Genomic DNA, 18,911 nt, shown 5'->3' with positions numbered 1-18,911 from the left:
AGGGGATATCTAATACATTTTTATGGGTTCTGGGAATACCAACAATGGCTGGTATAACTGGGCATAGCACCTTAAATATTTTGTGGTCTCCAAAGCAAAAACATTTTCCAAAAATAGTTCTTCCAGGTCAAAGTCAATTTTGTGGTAAACAATTTTCATCTGGTTCCTGGTGACAATCTCAAAAGATTCAGAATCAAACAAATATTGATGCATTTTAGACACATAGGTTATGTGATCTATTAATACCATTCCATCCCCTTTGACAGGTTTCACAATTTGAACTTTTAGGTCATTAGATAACTGATGTTAAAGACGATGTTCATCTCTGGTTAGATTACAATATGTTTTCTTATTATTATTGTTGTATAGGAACCTCAGGTCTGCTTCACACAATCTCTCAAAAAGTGTTAATGCAGGTACCAGATGAGGATTGCATGTACTTTTCCTGTACAAATAATTCCCAGAATGGGAACTGTCCTAAATATTCAAAGAGAAACCATTTTTTTTTTTTGTGAATGGTATTTGGGGTAGAAAGGACTAACTCATCCACAATGATATCTACCAAACGATTATCAATATTACCTACATCATTAAGGAAAGAAAATTAGGAACTTGATGGTATGTGGAAACCATGGACTTTAGAACCAAAACCATGTTCTAAAGATTGCGACAACTCATTACCATTTAATAATGACCCCTTCACTTCTTCTCCTTGTTCCTGTTGTATTTCCAATGTTGTGTTTGTTCCCCAAGGTAAGATGTCTAATCCAAATGTTGCCCCTTGTTCCCCTGTTCTGTTAGCCTTTTCAATCTCATGGGGGGCACAGAATTGGGGGATTGATGATTTGAGCTTGTTTCACACTTTTCCTGTAACTAGTCTAGTCTAGCTACAGATTTACTGTATCTAGGACTGTTTGTAAGCTTCTGAGCCCCTCAAGGCTTTCTGTGCTGGATGGAAGCCTTCTAACTTGTGATTGGGAGTGGTAAGCACTAAGTAGCCCATCTACCACAAGAGGAGTGGTTTCTGGCCCAGAAATTGTAGTTTATTGGCTGTTTAGGCAGTTTTGCCATCTCTTTCAACTTTCTGGTCTAAAAGCCTGCATTTGCGCTTTTCCTGCCTTTCCTGTAACTAATCTAGCCCAGATACAGATTTGCTATATCCAGGACTGTATGTAAGCTTCTGAGCCCCCCAAGCCTTTCTGTGTTGGAGGGAAGCCTTGTACCTTATCAGTGGGAGTGGTAAGCACTAGGTAGCCTATCTACCACAAGAGTGGTTTCTGGCCCATAAACTGTAGTTTATTGGCTGTTTAGACAGTTTTTCCATCTCTTTCAACTTTCTGATTTAAAAGCCCATGTTTGCACTTGTTTCCCACCTTTCCTGTAAGTAGTTTAGTCCAGATACAGATTTGCTGTATCCAGGACTGTTTGTAAGCTTCTAAGTGGTGCCAAAGTCTGGTCTTCAATTTTTCCCTTAGATCATCTGCTAGTTCTCTCCTCTCCTGCACTTTTACTAGCTTATTAGTCTAGCACTTTACCAGACTTCTTGTAGCAAGTATTGTAGCACACAAAAGTGATATCAGCACTAAACATTCTACAAGGAAACAACTCCAGTACTTATTATTAATGCCCACCCCTCCAAGCATATCTAAACGTCAGCTCCCTGTGCTTTCTCCTATTAACCTGGTGAACTTGGGCATCCTGAGGCAATGTAGCAACTGCGTCATGTACACTGACAACCCTCTCATCTTACCTCCCAACACTCAGACTCGCAGGAGATGCACTTATATATCCAAACTAGAAGCCACGCACTCACCAGCCAAGACCGGAATAGATGGTCAGGAGGAGAAGGTCAACACTTGCACCACACCATGTGGAACACACAGCCCTCCAGAACACACACCAGCACTGTCTTTACATAAAAACACAAACCACACACCCACCTTCATGGAGGCTCTCAATAAAACTCTACCCAAACAGCAGAGGCCTCCAAGCAGAAACGCACTCGACCACCACAACACAACACTAATCACGAGGCACATAACCCACCTAAACAGTGTGCCACTCAACCAAAGCCCCTAAGGCAAAAGAGCATGCCCAACACACTAGTCATAGGTGACTCGATAGTGAGGCACACTGATGTCCACTCACTAGGTTGAATAAGGAGAAAGTAACAGTCAGCTGCCTGTCAGGTGCCAGGATCCGGCATATAATGCATGCACTCAGGTCCCTCAACAACAGGTACAAATATGACTCTGTCATTGTACATGTGGGTGTGAATGACCTGAGACCTTCCTCCCTGGACTACATGAAAAGACATGGATTATGTAGCCCAGGTGGGTCTGACCCTAGCCCTGAGCAGCATCCTACCATCACCCAGAATGATACCACAGTATAAGCAGAAAATGATTGATTTCAACAATTGGCTAAGTTTCTGGTGTCATTCTAAGGGGATTAAGTATCTGTCTGCGTGGGATGACATGATTGACATACCTCGATGCTTTGGCAGAAATGGCCTGCATCTGTCACCCCTGGGCTTCCGGATACTGGCCAAGGCTCTTGCCAACCCTATATTTCCTTTTTTAGGTGATGTTCCAAAGACCAAATTACCACCATAACAGCTACAAACAAATGCAATCTGAGGGTCATGCTGCTCAACGCTAGAAGTCTAAATCTCAAAATGCACTCACTCAAAGCACTCCTTAAAATGGAGAACATCAACATTTATGCTGTAACAGAGACCTGGTTCAAGGCAGCAGAAAGCACCCCTGCACTACCAGGCTATAACTCATTCCACACATTTCAGCCCCAGAACTTGGACCGAAGCTCCAAAGGCGGTGGTGTTTCCATATTCATATAGGATGCACACACTTCCAGACTGGTGGCCCAACATAACGCATCAGAGATACTTCAGGTGCAGCTAACATTGGGTAAGGCAGCGATTCCGGTTATAATCTGCTGTAGGTCCCCAGCCATGTCCCAAGACTCACACTACACATTCCTAAGCACCCTGGAAAATATTTGGGCCCAACCTAACCCTCTCAAACTGGGCAACTTCAACTACCCCTCCATTAACTGGGAAACTACTCATGTACCAATACACTTGCCCAATGTTTCCTAGAATTCACTAATTTCAATACCCAGCACCAGCTCGTGCTTACCCCCACTAGGGGTAGCAACATCCTTGACCTGGTCATTACTAACATGGGCGACCATTGCTGTACACCAATAGTAAACTCCTCCTGGTTAGATCTGACCTAATTACCTTGGAAATCCACTGCAAAGGTAACCACCATGAAAAACTTCTCCAAAGCTAACTTTGGGTTCCTAAAAACAGAGGTGGCTAACTTCATGACACCCATGCAAATGGAGAATAGTTGATTGACCGCCGAATCATACAACAATGCACTGTACGAACACGTACACAAATGCATGGATCTCGCCATACCCAATAGAACCAAGACACTCTCCTACAAAAAAAAAAGCCAATCCGATGGTCCCCTGCCATACACAAACTCTACAACAAAAGGAGGAAACTGATGCGGAATAAGGTGAAGTCTCAAGACTGCAAAAACTCCCTTATCAGCCTCAACAAAAAGTTGAGATCCCTCATCAAATCCTCTAAAGCTTGATATGAAGAATTGCAGCAGATAGTAAAGACATCCACAAGGCCTTCTATAGTTATGTAAAGAATCTCCATGGCAATACCCAGATTTGCTCTGAGCTACTGCACAATGGTACCTCCTATACCGATCCAACAGATATTGCCAATATACTGGCTGACAGATTCAGTGCTAACTTTACTCTTCTCACCCCCCCAAAGGACCAATCACAATAACAGTAGATTGCAAGACACCCAGTATTACTGCTGCACAGGTTAAAACAGCACTGTCCCAGGCCAAGAATACAGCTTCTATGGGACCTGACAATATCCCTGGCTGTGTTCTACATGAACCACAGAGTGAATTGACACATCACCTGTGTGCCCTGTTAAATCACAGCCTCACCTCAGCCTTTGTCCCTACTGAATGGCTCACTGCTCCAGTCTTCCCTCTCCACAAAGGAGGAGTGATTACAGACCCTGGGAACAATCACCCCATTAGCCTGATGAGTCTGATATGCAAAGCTATGGAATGCATCATCATGGACCTAACAAACAAGGATATAGGGAATCTCCAAACTCTGGATCCCACACAGTTTGGTTCTGTGAAGGGTAGATCATGCCTGCTCAACCTGGTCAACTTCTTTGAGTCAGTCACCAGAGCTGTGAATGAGGGCAAGGTGGTTCATACAGCCTACCTTGATCTGGCCAAGGCCTTTGATACCATTCTCCACTCAGGAATCATAGAAAAACTCACTAAGCTAGGTATCTACCCCTATATCACCAGGTGGGTTGCAAACTAGCTCACAGATAGAACCCACAGTGTGAAAGTAGCTGACTCAAAGTCAGACTGCTGACCAGTCACGAGTGGAGTCCCACAGGGTTTGGTCCTGGGTCCTCTCCTGTTTGGTATCTGCTTCTCTGAAGTCCAGGCCAATACAAAGGGACTCTGGCTGACAAAGTTCACAGACGATTGCAAGTTTGGAGATATTATTAACTCCCCAAGTGATGTTGACATCCTATAGAAAGGTCTCACTTAGACCAACGATGTGTCAGAACCATGACCTTAATTTGGCTCAATGCCAAAAAAATGTGTCTTCATCCCCTTTGGGAAAAACCCAGTTCCCATGAATTACCACATCGATGGTAGTCCAGTGAACACAGAAGGTGTTATGAGAGATCTGGGAACACAGGTTGACAGCAACCTCTCTTTTGACCACCACATTGCCACTATGGTCTGAAAGTCCTTCTATGTGGCACATCTCATTACTAAGGGTTTTGCATCCAAGAAGAAAGAGGTCATTGTCTCCCTCTACTCTTCCCTCATTAGGCCAATCATAGAGTACAATGCCTCATTTGGCATGTACCTCACTAGACAACTGCAAGAACTGGAGAGGCCACAAAAGTACCTCACAAAGAGGATCCTAGGCCTTAAACACTTGTCCTATATGGACAGACTCAGAAAAGTCCAAGTATGCTCTGTCTCATATCACCTATTTAGAGGTGATCTCTGCTTGACTTACAAAGCCATGTCTGACCCAGCTCCGTTAGAAATGCTACATCTAAAGAAATCCCAATTCCTCCTCACTACATGCTCCAGAGACCTTAACCTCATTACCACAATCAACAGAACATGCTGAAGGGACAGGTTTATAACCCAGAGACCGCCCATGCTATGGAATAGACTTCCTATACATGTCAAGCAGAGCACCTCACTGGCACTCTTCAAGAAAAATCTTGATGAGTGGATGGGAAACAGAAAATTCACCCCAGGGATCACTTCAGTGGCTCTACTCAACACAGGCACTGGGAACTAAGGTCGGGTGGCACGATGCTAGGGTAATCCTATGGGCTAGGCTTGTAAAGCCTCCAGTGCCATTAGCCTAGAACACACCTATGAACCTATGAACTAAAAAATAAAAATTGGCAGATAATTCAGAGTTAGAGTTGGTACATGCTGCATATGTATCCAAATTGTATCTATTACCATGGAATACTGGGTCAGACTCAACTTCTTTATTCTTGTAGAACATATTATCACAATGGAGTTTTTTAACTTTCCTAGTACAAATACCTGTGCACCTTTTATCCACCTTCTCAAAATGTTATGAAATTGTACATTAAATTGTTCAAAAAGTAAATCTTGTATAACATCATTGTACAACTTATTAATATTGCCCTCTAATTTTACCAAAGTTCTTACATTGTCATTGATAATAAGTCTTATACATTCCAAACCCATTATATCAAAAAAAAATGTTAATACTTCCTTACTGACCCTGATGCCACCCCATTTGGGGTATTTCCAAATTCTAAGCCCCTTAGGTACTCTCTTACATTTGATAGATTTGTCTGAAAATAGATTGTATAATTGCAAATTTCTATAACGATATAAAATTTTCTCAAAAAAGTTAATTTTTTCTTGCAAAGATGTAGAAGAATGAGATGAAGGGTAAAAGTTCTCCATATTTTCTCCTAAGGTAGAGCATTACAAAAATTTTGTATAGTAACTCCACTGCTGTAGTAAGCTCCTTGTCGATCCATAGAATAAATAGGTCCATTATTGTTAACCCCTATGGGCAAACCATTATTGTTACAACTGTTCACGCCAGAGTTAACAGCAGCACATGTAAACCATTATTGTTACAACTGTTCACACCAGAGTTAACAGCAGCACACCAATCAATGACAATAAAATTATACAATCAATGACAATAAAATTATATAGCATAGTGAACTGAAACCACAAATGAAGGACAACTGACACTCTTACAAGTAACATTTGTCTTCACTAATGTCATGCATTGTATAAATACTGTGGAAGAAGAATATTTTTTCTACCTTTCCAGCCTTTGTGACAGAATCTTTTTTGGAGGAATTCTATTGGCTAAAACTACAGATACTATCTTTAATAATTTGTAGATGCTTGGATGGTGGAGGAAAACAGTGTGCCCATAGTCAGTAGAAACATATCACAGTGACCCCACAACAGACCCAGGGTTTTGCCAAAAGGCCTTTTTAATGTTGTGGGAAACCCCACTTAAAACATTTAAATATAGGCATTGCTTCCCCTACTCAATCAAAAGGGGAATACCTGTGATGTATAAACATTTGAATAAAGATACTTGTTCACCATCTGATGAATGAATATACTTATTACAATTGTAAAAAACTTTACATATGATTATTACTAAACATATATGCATACATTTAAGTGTATATTGATAAAATCATAGTTAAAAATATACATTAAAGTAATTTCAATATCTATACTTAAAAACTATATATCTTTCTTTTATAATTAATAAATAGATGTTAAAACTATTCGTTTAACACCGGTTTTAACAAAGCCCCTAGACTGGCAAGCCATTTTCTTTCCAAATGGTTCAAAATACCATGTTTAGAAGATTTCATAATGTCATCCAGTACTAAATCAGTACCAATAAAAGAAAACTTGGCAGCAGTATATCATAATTGATGCACATTTATTATTAAGGTATAAGAACACAATGATATTCATCTCCTGAGTGCCATGTCCATTTCGACAGTGTCTGAAAATGCATATTACAGGATTTGAATAAGGTATACAATATGGCATTATAAAGGCACAGTGTTAAAAAAAGTTAATTTACTATAGTAGTTTAGTCTAGCATGGAGAATACTATGTAATTTATGTGTTCAAATTATTGAAGGCTTTACGTCAAACAGATATGATTAGGGATGAAGATTAATAAATTTGAAAAAAGCACCAATGAGATAGTCATTAATAACACTGATGATGTTAGTGGCATGAAATGGATATTTTATGATACAGCTATTACTGCAATAGAAAGCTAAGGGAGTCGATATGTAGGTTTATAATGCAAGCATCTGAATGGATATGGGTGAAGGTAATTGCATGGGAATTTTTGTAAGATGATGTAGTGCCTTGGCAGGGGCAAATGAAGTGAAACGTCTTCTGTTATGTTGATAAAAGAAAGGTATTTTAGTGAAGAAATGAATGCAAAGTGTTTGATGTCAGTTGTGAAAAAATATTTTAATTCTCAAGGCCAAAGACGAAAGACAACATGGAAAATATCTGATTGATGTTGATGATTCAGCAAAAAATAATTGCAAAGAATCACTAGAAAAACTACATAAAAAGGTCATAAAAGGAAAAAATAAACAACAGCAAGTGAGAAATGAAACAAAAGAATATGCCACAGGAATTATGTCCCAAAAGTCTAAGATCCTTTTTATTTTCCTTTATAGGGACAAGCATCACATTATAACATGGTATTTGCACTAGTAAACATACTGGCTACTCTAAGGCCTGGTATGTGGCATTATTTCTTCATATGCTCGCCTTTCAGTTTTATGTGGTACATATGAGCTTAGTAGCGCTAAGCATATCTTTATTACTAAGAAAGGCAATGCAATGTCTTTTATTTATTTATTTGTTTGTTAAGCACATAATAAAATTTATCTTCTTGAATCCATTCCAGCCACAATCTGTTCCACAGGGGTAAGAGTAAATACATTATATGTGTGAATATCTAGCAAATTAATAAGCATGTTTTTGGGAGAGGAATTTAAATATCTGGGAAAAATCGACAGCAGATGTAGAAAGAATATGCAAAGCACCACTCAGGCAATAACCAGAGAGCAGCCTTAAACCCCAGATCCTAGACCAGTAAGTAAAGATTTTAGTTCGCCATCATGCTTCCCATTTTGCCTGCAACATCTTTAACCATAAATCTATTTTAAAGCAAGTCTCCTTGAAGTCAATCACTTAAAAACTAACTTAGGGGTTATCATCACATTTGACTTTGTGAGTCTTGTAAAAACTATTCAAAAATTATTGAAAGTGAGCTACCTAGTTATATGCTCAGGAGAGTTAACATTTTGAATAAGAATGTTGTTCCTTCTTTGGATTTATTTTAGGATAGAACTCAACCTGAATGTTGTTTAATTTTCTGCTTCCTAAATTCATCAAATTGAAAAAAATAACAGAAAGATAGTAAAGAACAAGTATAAATGTAACATAATTAAGACAGATAGAGATACATGTGCTATATGATAAACACACACTCTCACATCCATGCACAGTCAGACACACACACACAGGCTAATTTAATTTTTGTTGTTCTCCCACTATTTAAAAAGCTAAAATTGAGATTTGCAGTAAATATGGAATGACAAATGAAGACTACCTCATTCATATTTTACATATAGAATATAATAAAACTATCCGTTTCAGACATGCACAGAGTAATAAATCAATACATAATAACTGAAAATAATCCTTTAGCAAAAACATTTTACTACTAAAGCTTAGCATCACTGGAGTAAACTTCCAGACCATAATGTCAGTGTGGCAGTGTTAGACTTAAAAAGAGTATTGGTCATGTTCTGAAGGAAGTGTAAGCACAAACCTTTATTAAATTATACGATCGCTGATGCAAAAATGTGTTGTTTTTGCATTTTATTTTGTTGATAAGGACTGCCCCTGATTTCTTTTTCCTACAGCTGAAAATCATTGCCAGAGTATCAATCTTGGCAGACTGACCCCACAAGGCTTCGTTACAAAGATAATGTGCAGGCTCTTATATTTTCTTGCTAACTGCTTCAGCAGTAGTTTCTTAGTTTCTTGAAAGACCAGTCATGAACTAGTTTTTGCAGGTGGTGCACCTCACATTGGAAATTAACACATGAAGTGATGTAAGAAGTGAAACCACAATGTTAGGTAAGATGATCTTCATGTAAAGAGGTAAGCTGGTTTTGCTTATATATAATGCCTTACAGCTGCATATAAATAATTAACTAGTGCTTACAATAACATCAATTTGTGGGTGTAATTATAGAGAAAAAAGTAAACAGTGAAACTTAAGAAATCTAACAGCACACTATAATCTTATTTTTTTTTGAAAAACCACTTGCAACTTTAATATGAAGAGCATAACGCAAAACAAAATTAACTGTAAAAGAAAGATGCTTCCCAAAGTGACCAATGCACTTTAAAAAGCATGAATAAAAATTTGATTTATTATACAGAATGCAAACCAACTATTTACTTAAATTCACTGTTCACTTAGTGAGAGACCAAATGTTGGAGTATATGTTGCTGCATTTCTTGGAAGATGACCCTAGAGAGAGAGCTGTGTCTATCCTCAAACCCACATCAGTGCTATAAGGTGACCACCACCCACCCAGTCATCCATATCATATTGCCAAAATGTTTCATCTTGGGTTGTATGAAGGATGCATTTTCTGTAGCTTGGATTCTCCATGTTGACTCCATGTTTCTTTTGTTTTGCTGTTAAATAATAAAGAGGAATATTACATCTGCAAGACCCCAGGCAGTCACTGTAACACCGCAATTTAATATAGATTTGTCATTCTGAGCAATTCTTATTCTGCCATACCATTCTGGTAATAAATTAAGTATTGTTCATTCAGGAAGATAAAAGAAATTACTGGAATACTGTCAACTGCTGAAGGCAACAAATACTTTCTTCTACTCCCTGATAATGCTCTCTAGCTAAACTGTAGCCGTGATGATATTAAGTTGTACAATTCAATTCTGATTAATTACTGAAAGCCCTTAATTAAACCAGTTTCTGTTATGAGTGAATAGCATTGCTTATTCACAGCAAGAGGTGTACATGTTCAGTTCTTGGCTGGGGGGCCTTCTAAGCAGAGTCTGCACAGTCTCCCTGTGTTTGCATGTTTTTTCTCCAGGTGTTCTGACATCTTCTCATATTTCATAGACATACATTAGATGGATTGGTGACTTCTAAATTGTTCATAGGTGTACGTGAGTGCATGTGTGATATGGAAGAAAGACCTGGCAATCAACTCTAATCTCCCTCAGAGTTGTAAACTCCATGGATTGCAATGGCTGTTCACAGGGTCACTACAGGAGTGAGCTGTGACCCATAAACCTGGAGGAATGGATCATGAGATGAGAAAAAGGAAATTGTTAAGTATTAGTACCTGTGAGAAAGAGCAATACTGTATAACACTGCATGTTTTGGCATTATAACCATGCATTCTATTTACTGGTTGGTTCACTCATGTATGTGTGCTCCTGATAATGCATTTGTTGCACCACATCTTCATATTACAGAGATTTGCTTGGTGTCCAGGCAGGACACTGTCAACATAGAATTTTATTTTTTTGATGCCAATATATCATATTAACTTGCTTCAGTAATCTTTGTGCTGATATCTTTCTTCTCTGAAGTTATGGTAGTTTAACACTTCCAGAGTCTAGATATTGCCCTGTCTTATATGTTTCATTTTATGTGTTTTTAAGTCATTTACTGCTTCTGATCCTCTGAAAGAATCATTAAATAACACTGATTCTAAAAAACACATGGCAGACTAATGTTCTAGACTAGAAGGAACTAAACAATAGAAACTTTAAACTTGAACTGTTTTTATGTCTTGCCAGGGCTGTTGGGTTATATCCTGATGTTCTCCGGTTCTTGACCTACTTTGCTGTACTGCTCATTTTTCACTTTATTGGTGAATATTTGGCTGTTGCTTTACTTGGACTTGTTCGGAACCCCAATATTGTGAATAGCGTCGCAGCACTAATAATTGTAGCTGGCGTTCTTCTGGGATCTGGCTTTCTAAGGTAAGGAAGGTTTACCTTGTTGTTTTTATTAAAGAGGCAACTAGACTAAGCTGTATAATATCCAAAAGATGGTTACTGTTGTTTCTTTCACATGTTAATTCAGATTTTTGTCCTCCAGATGTCTGACAATTTCTCCGTCTCCTTCCAAACATTTTGTAACTATATAGTTCTTCAGAGAAAGTTGCTTTAATGTTATGTAAAAGCATATGTGATTAAAGCCAAACATAATTCATTGTGATTTACATCCTGATGTAATTCATGCTAATTTAGCTACAGAGAAGTCTTCATTATTTTTGACAACGGTTCCATTGTAATTGCTCCTTGTTTTTAACCATCTCATGGAACACTTATACAACAATAAAGACCACTCAAGTCTTACAGACATTACTCCAACCCCATAATCCTTCTCTTTGCATTTGCTTGGAAACAATCAAGGAATACTTCACTTAAACAATATTATTACAATATTCATAATGTGAGACTATATTTGTTAAAGAATACGTACACATGTAGCATAATGGATAAAACAATACATAGTCCTAGCAGTCCAGTGGCACAAAAGGATAAACCCAACATTGTACCCCAGATGACCTGATTTTGACTTCAGGCATGGATGCAAGGGGGGGCAAGTGAGGGAGGATGGACCTGAGCAGTTGATGTTGACTCACCCAATCTGGATGGAGGGAGCCAATCTAAGCTCATTGCAATGAGCATTAAGATGCTGGTGATCTCCATCTTGCATGTGGTGTACTGCTTGATCAATAAGGTTGTACATGTTTAGAAGCCTGCATGCCTCAATTATGGAGCTTTCAGGGATGCCATCGGGTGGTAGCGGTTAGGGCACACTTCCTGGCAGTGGTATGATACTGCACCAACATCTGCAGTCTCCTCATTGGCCCAGGGGAAAGGGTGAGGAAGATCTTGTAGAACCAGAAAATGAAGAATGGAGTTTGTAGAACATGATAGTTAGTTGCAAGTGAGAGAGTGGTGACTGAATGGCATATTAATTTATGTCAATAGTGTCTACCAATAATGTAAGACCAATTTTCTGTGGTATTCTTTTCCCATAGAGGTGGGGGTATTTCCTTTACAATAGCCCAGCTAGGCAGTTATCAATGGTAGTTCCAAAGGAACAATTAACACAAACAAATTGAGCTATGCAGAATGTCTAAGAATAAATATTGGTGCACTAATAGAATTCTAAGAAGATGGGAACCTTATAAAAAGAAAACAGCTGACTAATGAGAGATGATTGTTAGTATATGAGCCATGACGCTGGATGCTATCAAAAGGCTTTTTCATCTGAAATAAGTCTTCCTCTGCTGAATAGATGGAGGATGAGACACTAAGAAGTTTATGTGTTATGAAGAAAGATAATCATTAAATAAAAATAATATATTCCTGAAGAAATTAAAACTGCATCTGTACTTCTCCAATCCCATTGGAGAAGAAGAGTCAGAGAACAAGCAAGCTCTAAGTTACTAAATGTGTCATAGATAACTCATAAACAATGAGCTATAAACAAGAAACCAGTCCATAAATGCCTAGTGTTCAGATCTCTCCAATGTCCCGGGTTTGGAGGTGCATTCCTATTTTCTGTCCTGATTCAACTCAACACAATTTTCAGATTGGCTCCTCAACACACATATTCTTCTTATTATTATTATTTTTTCGGCTGCTCCCTTTAGGGGGTCACCACAATGGATCATCTGTTTTCATTTCTTTCTATCCTCTGCATCTTGCCCTGTCACACCAACCACCTGCATGTCCTCAATCACCACATCCATAAACCTTATCATAGCATCCTTCTACCAATATACCCAGCATGCCTTCTCAGCACATGTCCAAACCAATGCAATCTCTCCTCTCTGGCTTTGTCTCCAAACCATCCAACCTTAGCTGACCCTCTAACATACTCCTTTCTAATTCTGCCCATCCTTGTCACACCCAGTGCAGATCTTAACAGCTTTAACTCTCCCACTCTAGCTCTGACTCCTACCTTTTTGCCAGTGCCACCCTCTCCAGCCCATATAACACAGCTGGTTTCACTACCATATTGTAGACCTTCCTTTTCACTCTTACTATTACCCATCTGTCACAAATCACTTCTGACACTCCTCTCCACCCAGCCTCCATTCTCTTCTTCACCTCTCTTCCACACTCACCATTACTCTGAACGGTTGATCCCAAGTATTTACACGTATTCACCTTTGCCAACTCTACTCCCTGCATCCTCACCATTCCTGTGTCCTCCCTCTCATTCATACACATATATTCTGTCTTAGTCCTGTTGACCTTCATTCCTCTCCTCTCTAGAGCATATCTCCACCTCTCCAGAGTCTCCTCAACCTGTTTCCTACTCTCACTACAGATCACAATGTCATCAACAAACATCATAGTCCATGGGGATTCCTGTCTGAGCTTGTCTGGCAACCTATTCATCACCATTGCAAATAAGAAAGGGCTTATAGCTGATACTTGATGTAATCCCACTTCCACCTTGAACTCATCTGTCACTCTGTACACCTCACCACTGTCACACTGCCCTTGTACATCTCCTGTACCACTCTTACATACATCTCTGCAACTCCCGACTACAAGACCTAATTAATTAAACCACAGAATACATACTATTGTATACCATTTGTATAATTTCTATCTATTGGGCAAATTCCATAGCCTGTTGGTTACAACAGGTTATCCTGATACATCTATGGAGTGTGTTTTTACTGTTAGGTTTGTCTTACCCAGAAATCTGGAGTAAGGCATCCAGCCCATGATTGGTTCGGTTATGTCAACGTGGTAGTCCAGTCATTTTCAAGTTTTGGTCATTTCAACTAAAACCAACAAATATAAAGTTGCAGTTGAAGTGGCAAAAAAAAAGTGATAGTATTATATGCTTTGTACGCCTGATGTCAAAATATTGAAAAAAATGGGAATTACAAACCTAGGATTGATGAATTACGTAAACGAAAATATATAACTCAGCTCATTAAAACTATGCTGACCTATATTTTATTCCAGCTCAGCTCACGTTTCATGAACGTGTGACGTTTTAATACTCTTCAGTTGGCTGGAAAAAATGAATATGTGAAAAGTTTCAGTTTAAACTATTGAAAACTGCTTCACACGCCAAATTTGTCAGTTTGAAACAATTTCACATAACTATGTCAGTTATTGGTACCTGTCTGCAATATTCAGTGTAGAAATTTCATGGCCTAATCATATTTAATGACTTGTCAAGTTCAAAATTTTGATTGAAATTGTTATGACATTGCCATCAGTTTTTATTGCCTTAGCCTAAATAAGATCTGGTAGATATTCATTGAGATTTTTGTGGATGTATTGGTATATAAATTTCTACTGCAGTGATAAAAGATTAAAAAGAAACATCTGCCTATAGAGCAGAAAGGAAAAGCATAATATGTGTTACTAATTTGATACAGGGAGATGAATTGAGAGCAACAGAAGATGTCACAAGTTTGCGGCATTATAAAGTAAGGCCTCCAAGCAAAGCAAATAGCTGTATGCAGGAGCATCGAAGCAATTTCATATTTAATGCAGGAAAGTTATCATGTGTAGACATAACCTTATATCAAAGACAGATATAAAAAATGTGTATGCTATTGTTTTAATTAGAATTTGCCTATACAACTTTTAAAAGATATATAAACTTTCAATTAAGAGTCTTGTTTACATTTTTGAGAGCTGTTGCACATGTTCTAATTGTCCACTTCCTTAAACTGAAGCTAAATGCAGGACTAGTAAGGAGAATATACAATATTGCTTTATGTGTGAAACAAATGTAGAATAGAAATAAAAAAGTAACCAGTAATAGAAATGAAAAATATAAAGAAGTCAGCTTAAATAGAAGCAGATACTTAAAGTTAATTTACTTCTTATAGCCAGATAGATGATATTTGTAACTGATCCATGAAACACTCAGTTTGGTTTGGTGCACAATTAGAATCTGATGTCTTTGCAATTAAATACTGACAGAACAGACTTTTTTATATTCCCAATCAAGATCAGATAAGAACTGCAATTTATAGCTATGCCAAGAAGCATCCTGTTTCATTTTCCTTCTAACTGCTGAGAACTGTAGTTACATCTTGGAAATATAACAGTTCAGTGTAGAATATCTTATGAACATCTGCACTGGAATTAATATGCAGAGCTCTATCTGCTCTTTCAATTAATATTGAACCTTTTGCTTTCAGTCCATCTAACGGATGAGAAAAATGACTTTAATATTCTCCATTAAAGAGGGAGAGAGAAGTATTTCTAGTGACCTCCTATGTGAAATGTTTTTCATTTGTTATTATTTATTTTTTATTTAATATCTGTTCTCTGGTAAGTAAATTACACCAAGGACCATTTTCAAGCATTATTCAGGTCATCTAGGCAAGGGCAATTAACATAACATAATCAAATGAAACACACTTTAAAGAATAACAAAAGAACAGAATAGTTATAGTAATATTAAAACTGACAATTAGACAGTAATACAGCAGAGCTTGCATATTTGCGCACCATTGTGGAGGTATTATTCAGTAATGATGACAGAGTAAGCAATAACCAGAAGCAAGCAAGGTAACAGGTGTAGAGGCAACACAATCCCTGGGATTCAATAAACTCCATGTAGGCTTCACACAAAGCCTACACCGAGTTTGCATGTGTGTGCGGTGATAGGTGGTGAGCAGCAGCATTCATTGCATATTCATGACGTGTAATGCATTTCAACATAAATAAGTGAGGTTTCATGGCTGGGAACAGTGTTGTCAGTCAGGAAACCATTTAAGTGAACATGGATAGCATTTGTTTAAATCAGAAGCACTGAAGGTCCGCGTTTTTGCATGGAATGCCACAATGATCACCAGGGCTTGACAGTTCTCAATCTCTTAGTACAAGACATCTGGACAGAGGCCAACATAATGGGGGTGGAATAATGACCCAAAAATAGGGATATATTTCACATATTTGCCCTATAGAATGTACTAGGATAACCAGGGATTTGTATTAAAATACATGTTCTGAAGGTTTTGAAATTTGAAACTCAAATGTATGTAATTATTGAGTGACATCAATCCTGAGATCGTCCCAGTGATATGGCAGAAAGCCACAAATTTGATAAGGAGCACATCTGGACATTCTGTGAAAATCTGAACAGTTGAGAGGTATGAATGTTAATAAATGGTCCAAACAGAGTACAGGACACAGAATAGTGTATCTCCAGTGCACAGTAATGTGAAATCCCATTCTTTGCATTCTGTACTGAAGTTGTGTAAATGATCTTTAAGGGTACATGGACTGCCATGTAAAGTAAACATTCAGAGCGAGTGTGTGTATTGAATAGGGACACACAGATGAATTGTAGGAATGAACACAGGGAAAGAGGACAAGTGAAACAACCTATGCACAGCAGATCAATGGAAGACGGTTGTAGCAGCAACACCAATCACATATCAAAATGATACAGTAGAGACTGTACAGTGAAAATGTGTATTATGTGACTTTAACACAAGGTGACATAACAATGGAGAGGATGTCTGTGTGAGATAAACATACTTACATGAACAATGCAGAGGACTTCTATCAGGGATCTCACATACAATTGGGGTAGATTGCATATTGTGAAGCTGTGCAAACTGATTTGCCTGATTAAGAGTGTAATCTCAACAGAGGTCTCCAGCAAGTGAGATACAGGTATAGGCCCATGGACAACATTAAAAGAAGCAACCACGATCATGGACGATATCAGAATAATACCACCAGTAATCCCATGTCTCTGATATAACATACTTTATTTAAAGTGATCAGAGATGATTCTGCACAAACATGCTTGTACAACTATTATGATATGTCCACACTGTATGAGGGTAATCACACACACTGTCCTGACACTGTAACATCTGCTGGAGGTATTAGGAGGGACACTGCTATACCTGTATGCATCATTATGATCGATACAGGCTAGTTGACTGGTATGTATTGCATATATAGGGTCTATATTGAATTAGCGAATGCTTAGAAAAGTGAATGCTAATTCATCAACCATTTTTAAGCAAAAGCTTATAATCTGGAACACCCAGAACAGGGATCTTTTTCCCAGGGAAAAAAATTGCTGGTCCACCAAAAAAAAAAAAAACTTAAAACATTATATAATGTGGGGGTCTTTGCCCCCCACACCCCCTACTTAAATATACCAACTCTGAGATCGCACCACAGTGGAGAAAATGGCGAACTCCCGAAACCGGCCCAGCGATTTTTTTGCCTTGTGAAAACAATCGCTGTTCCAGATGTTCAAGATTGTAAGCTTTCGCTTAAAAAGGGTCAATGAATTAGCATTCGCTTTTCTAAGTGTTCACTAATTCAATATAGACCCTATATATATATATATATATATATATATATATATATATATATATATATATATATATATATATATATATATATATATATATATATATATATATATATATATGTATATGGAAAAGAACTAGCTTATCAACACCTCCAGTGCTGCTGTTCATGAAGGTACACTGCAGCCTCCTCCTGCTTCTGAACAGTGTCTTAATCAAATTATAACTTTGGAGTGCAAGGTTTAGGCTTTTAAGAAGCTGCAGTGGCAGCACCTTAGCTTTGCATCATACCTTGAGTTGGGTGTAGTACTTCATAGATTACAGATTTTGAAAGTGCTTTCCTATGGGAAATGCATACCTGGAGTTGCTAAAGAGCTGGCAGGAGTTGAACCTCTAACTTAGTTTTAAGTATATGGACATAATGAATGAATTCTTCTCTGGTATTGAGAATGATCTGAAGGATGAGATCACTAAGTTGGAATATGACATATCTGGTATACCTGCCTTTAAGGACTTCATTCCTGTTTATAATGAGATGCTTGAATGCTTGCACTACTTTGAACGGTGCTTAGAGAACACTAAAAAATGTACGTTGACCCAAGATGTGAAGGATTTTCAATCAGACTTTTTCAGATGGCCAAAGAGTGGGAAGGTGCTTAAAACAGTACCTGACACAGGAGTAATACATAATCGAATGGATATGTTAGATGATATCACTGCTCCTTCCGCTCCAGTCCCTCCTGGTTTGAACTGACAGTTGAATGGCATTTGTGACTTGGATGGGGCTGCACTATCTACTACAACTCCAGTACTGTCGGCCTCAGCTGCTGCTCCAATGTCACCAACAGCTACAACTTCAGGAACTACACTTGCCTCTGAGAGTTTTTTATCACCTCTGCTGAGCATAATTCTAAATATTCCAGTGAAGATTGTTATATCGAGAAGGGATCTGTGCAGGGATCAACCCCAAATGTCTGTTTTAATAAACTCTTTGACATTGCTAAGCTCATTTTTGTTGGTTTGAATTTTGCTGTTTTGTATGAGCTCTGCTTTACCATGATTTGATCCTGTGTTGTTTATATATATATATATATATATATATATATATATATATATATATATATATATATATATATATATATACACACACACACACACACACACACACACACACATATATATATATATCGATATATATATATATATATACACACACACACACATATATATATATATATATATATATATATATATATATATATATATATAGATAGATATATGTGTGTGTGTGTGGCCCAATCCACACTGTCACAAATATTACCCATGCCAT

General features: G+C 37.9%; 1 protein-coding gene across 1 annotated transcript in view; it reads left to right on the top strand.

Annotated features, from left to right (window-relative positions):
• The window catches only part of LOC122804885 (ATP-binding cassette sub-family G member 5-like), a 195,153-nt gene that overhangs the window by 123,061 nt on the left and 53,181 nt on the right, over window positions 1-18,911 (top strand). Inside the window, exon 6 of the mRNA XM_044075073.1 lies at window positions 11,034-11,219. Coding sequence (XP_043931008.1) covers window positions 11,034-11,219 — 186 coding nt within the window. The remainder of the gene's footprint in view (window positions 1-11,033; window positions 11,220-18,911) is intronic.

This window comes from Protopterus annectens, chromosome 6.part0 (genome assembly GCF_019279795.1).
Source record: "Protopterus annectens isolate FY-2018-M chromosome 6.part0, PAN1.0, whole genome shotgun sequence".
Lineage (NCBI taxonomy): Eukaryota > Metazoa > Chordata > Ceratodontiformes > Protopteridae > Protopterus > Protopterus annectens.
This window is presented reverse-complemented; position numbering and strand designations above follow the sequence as displayed.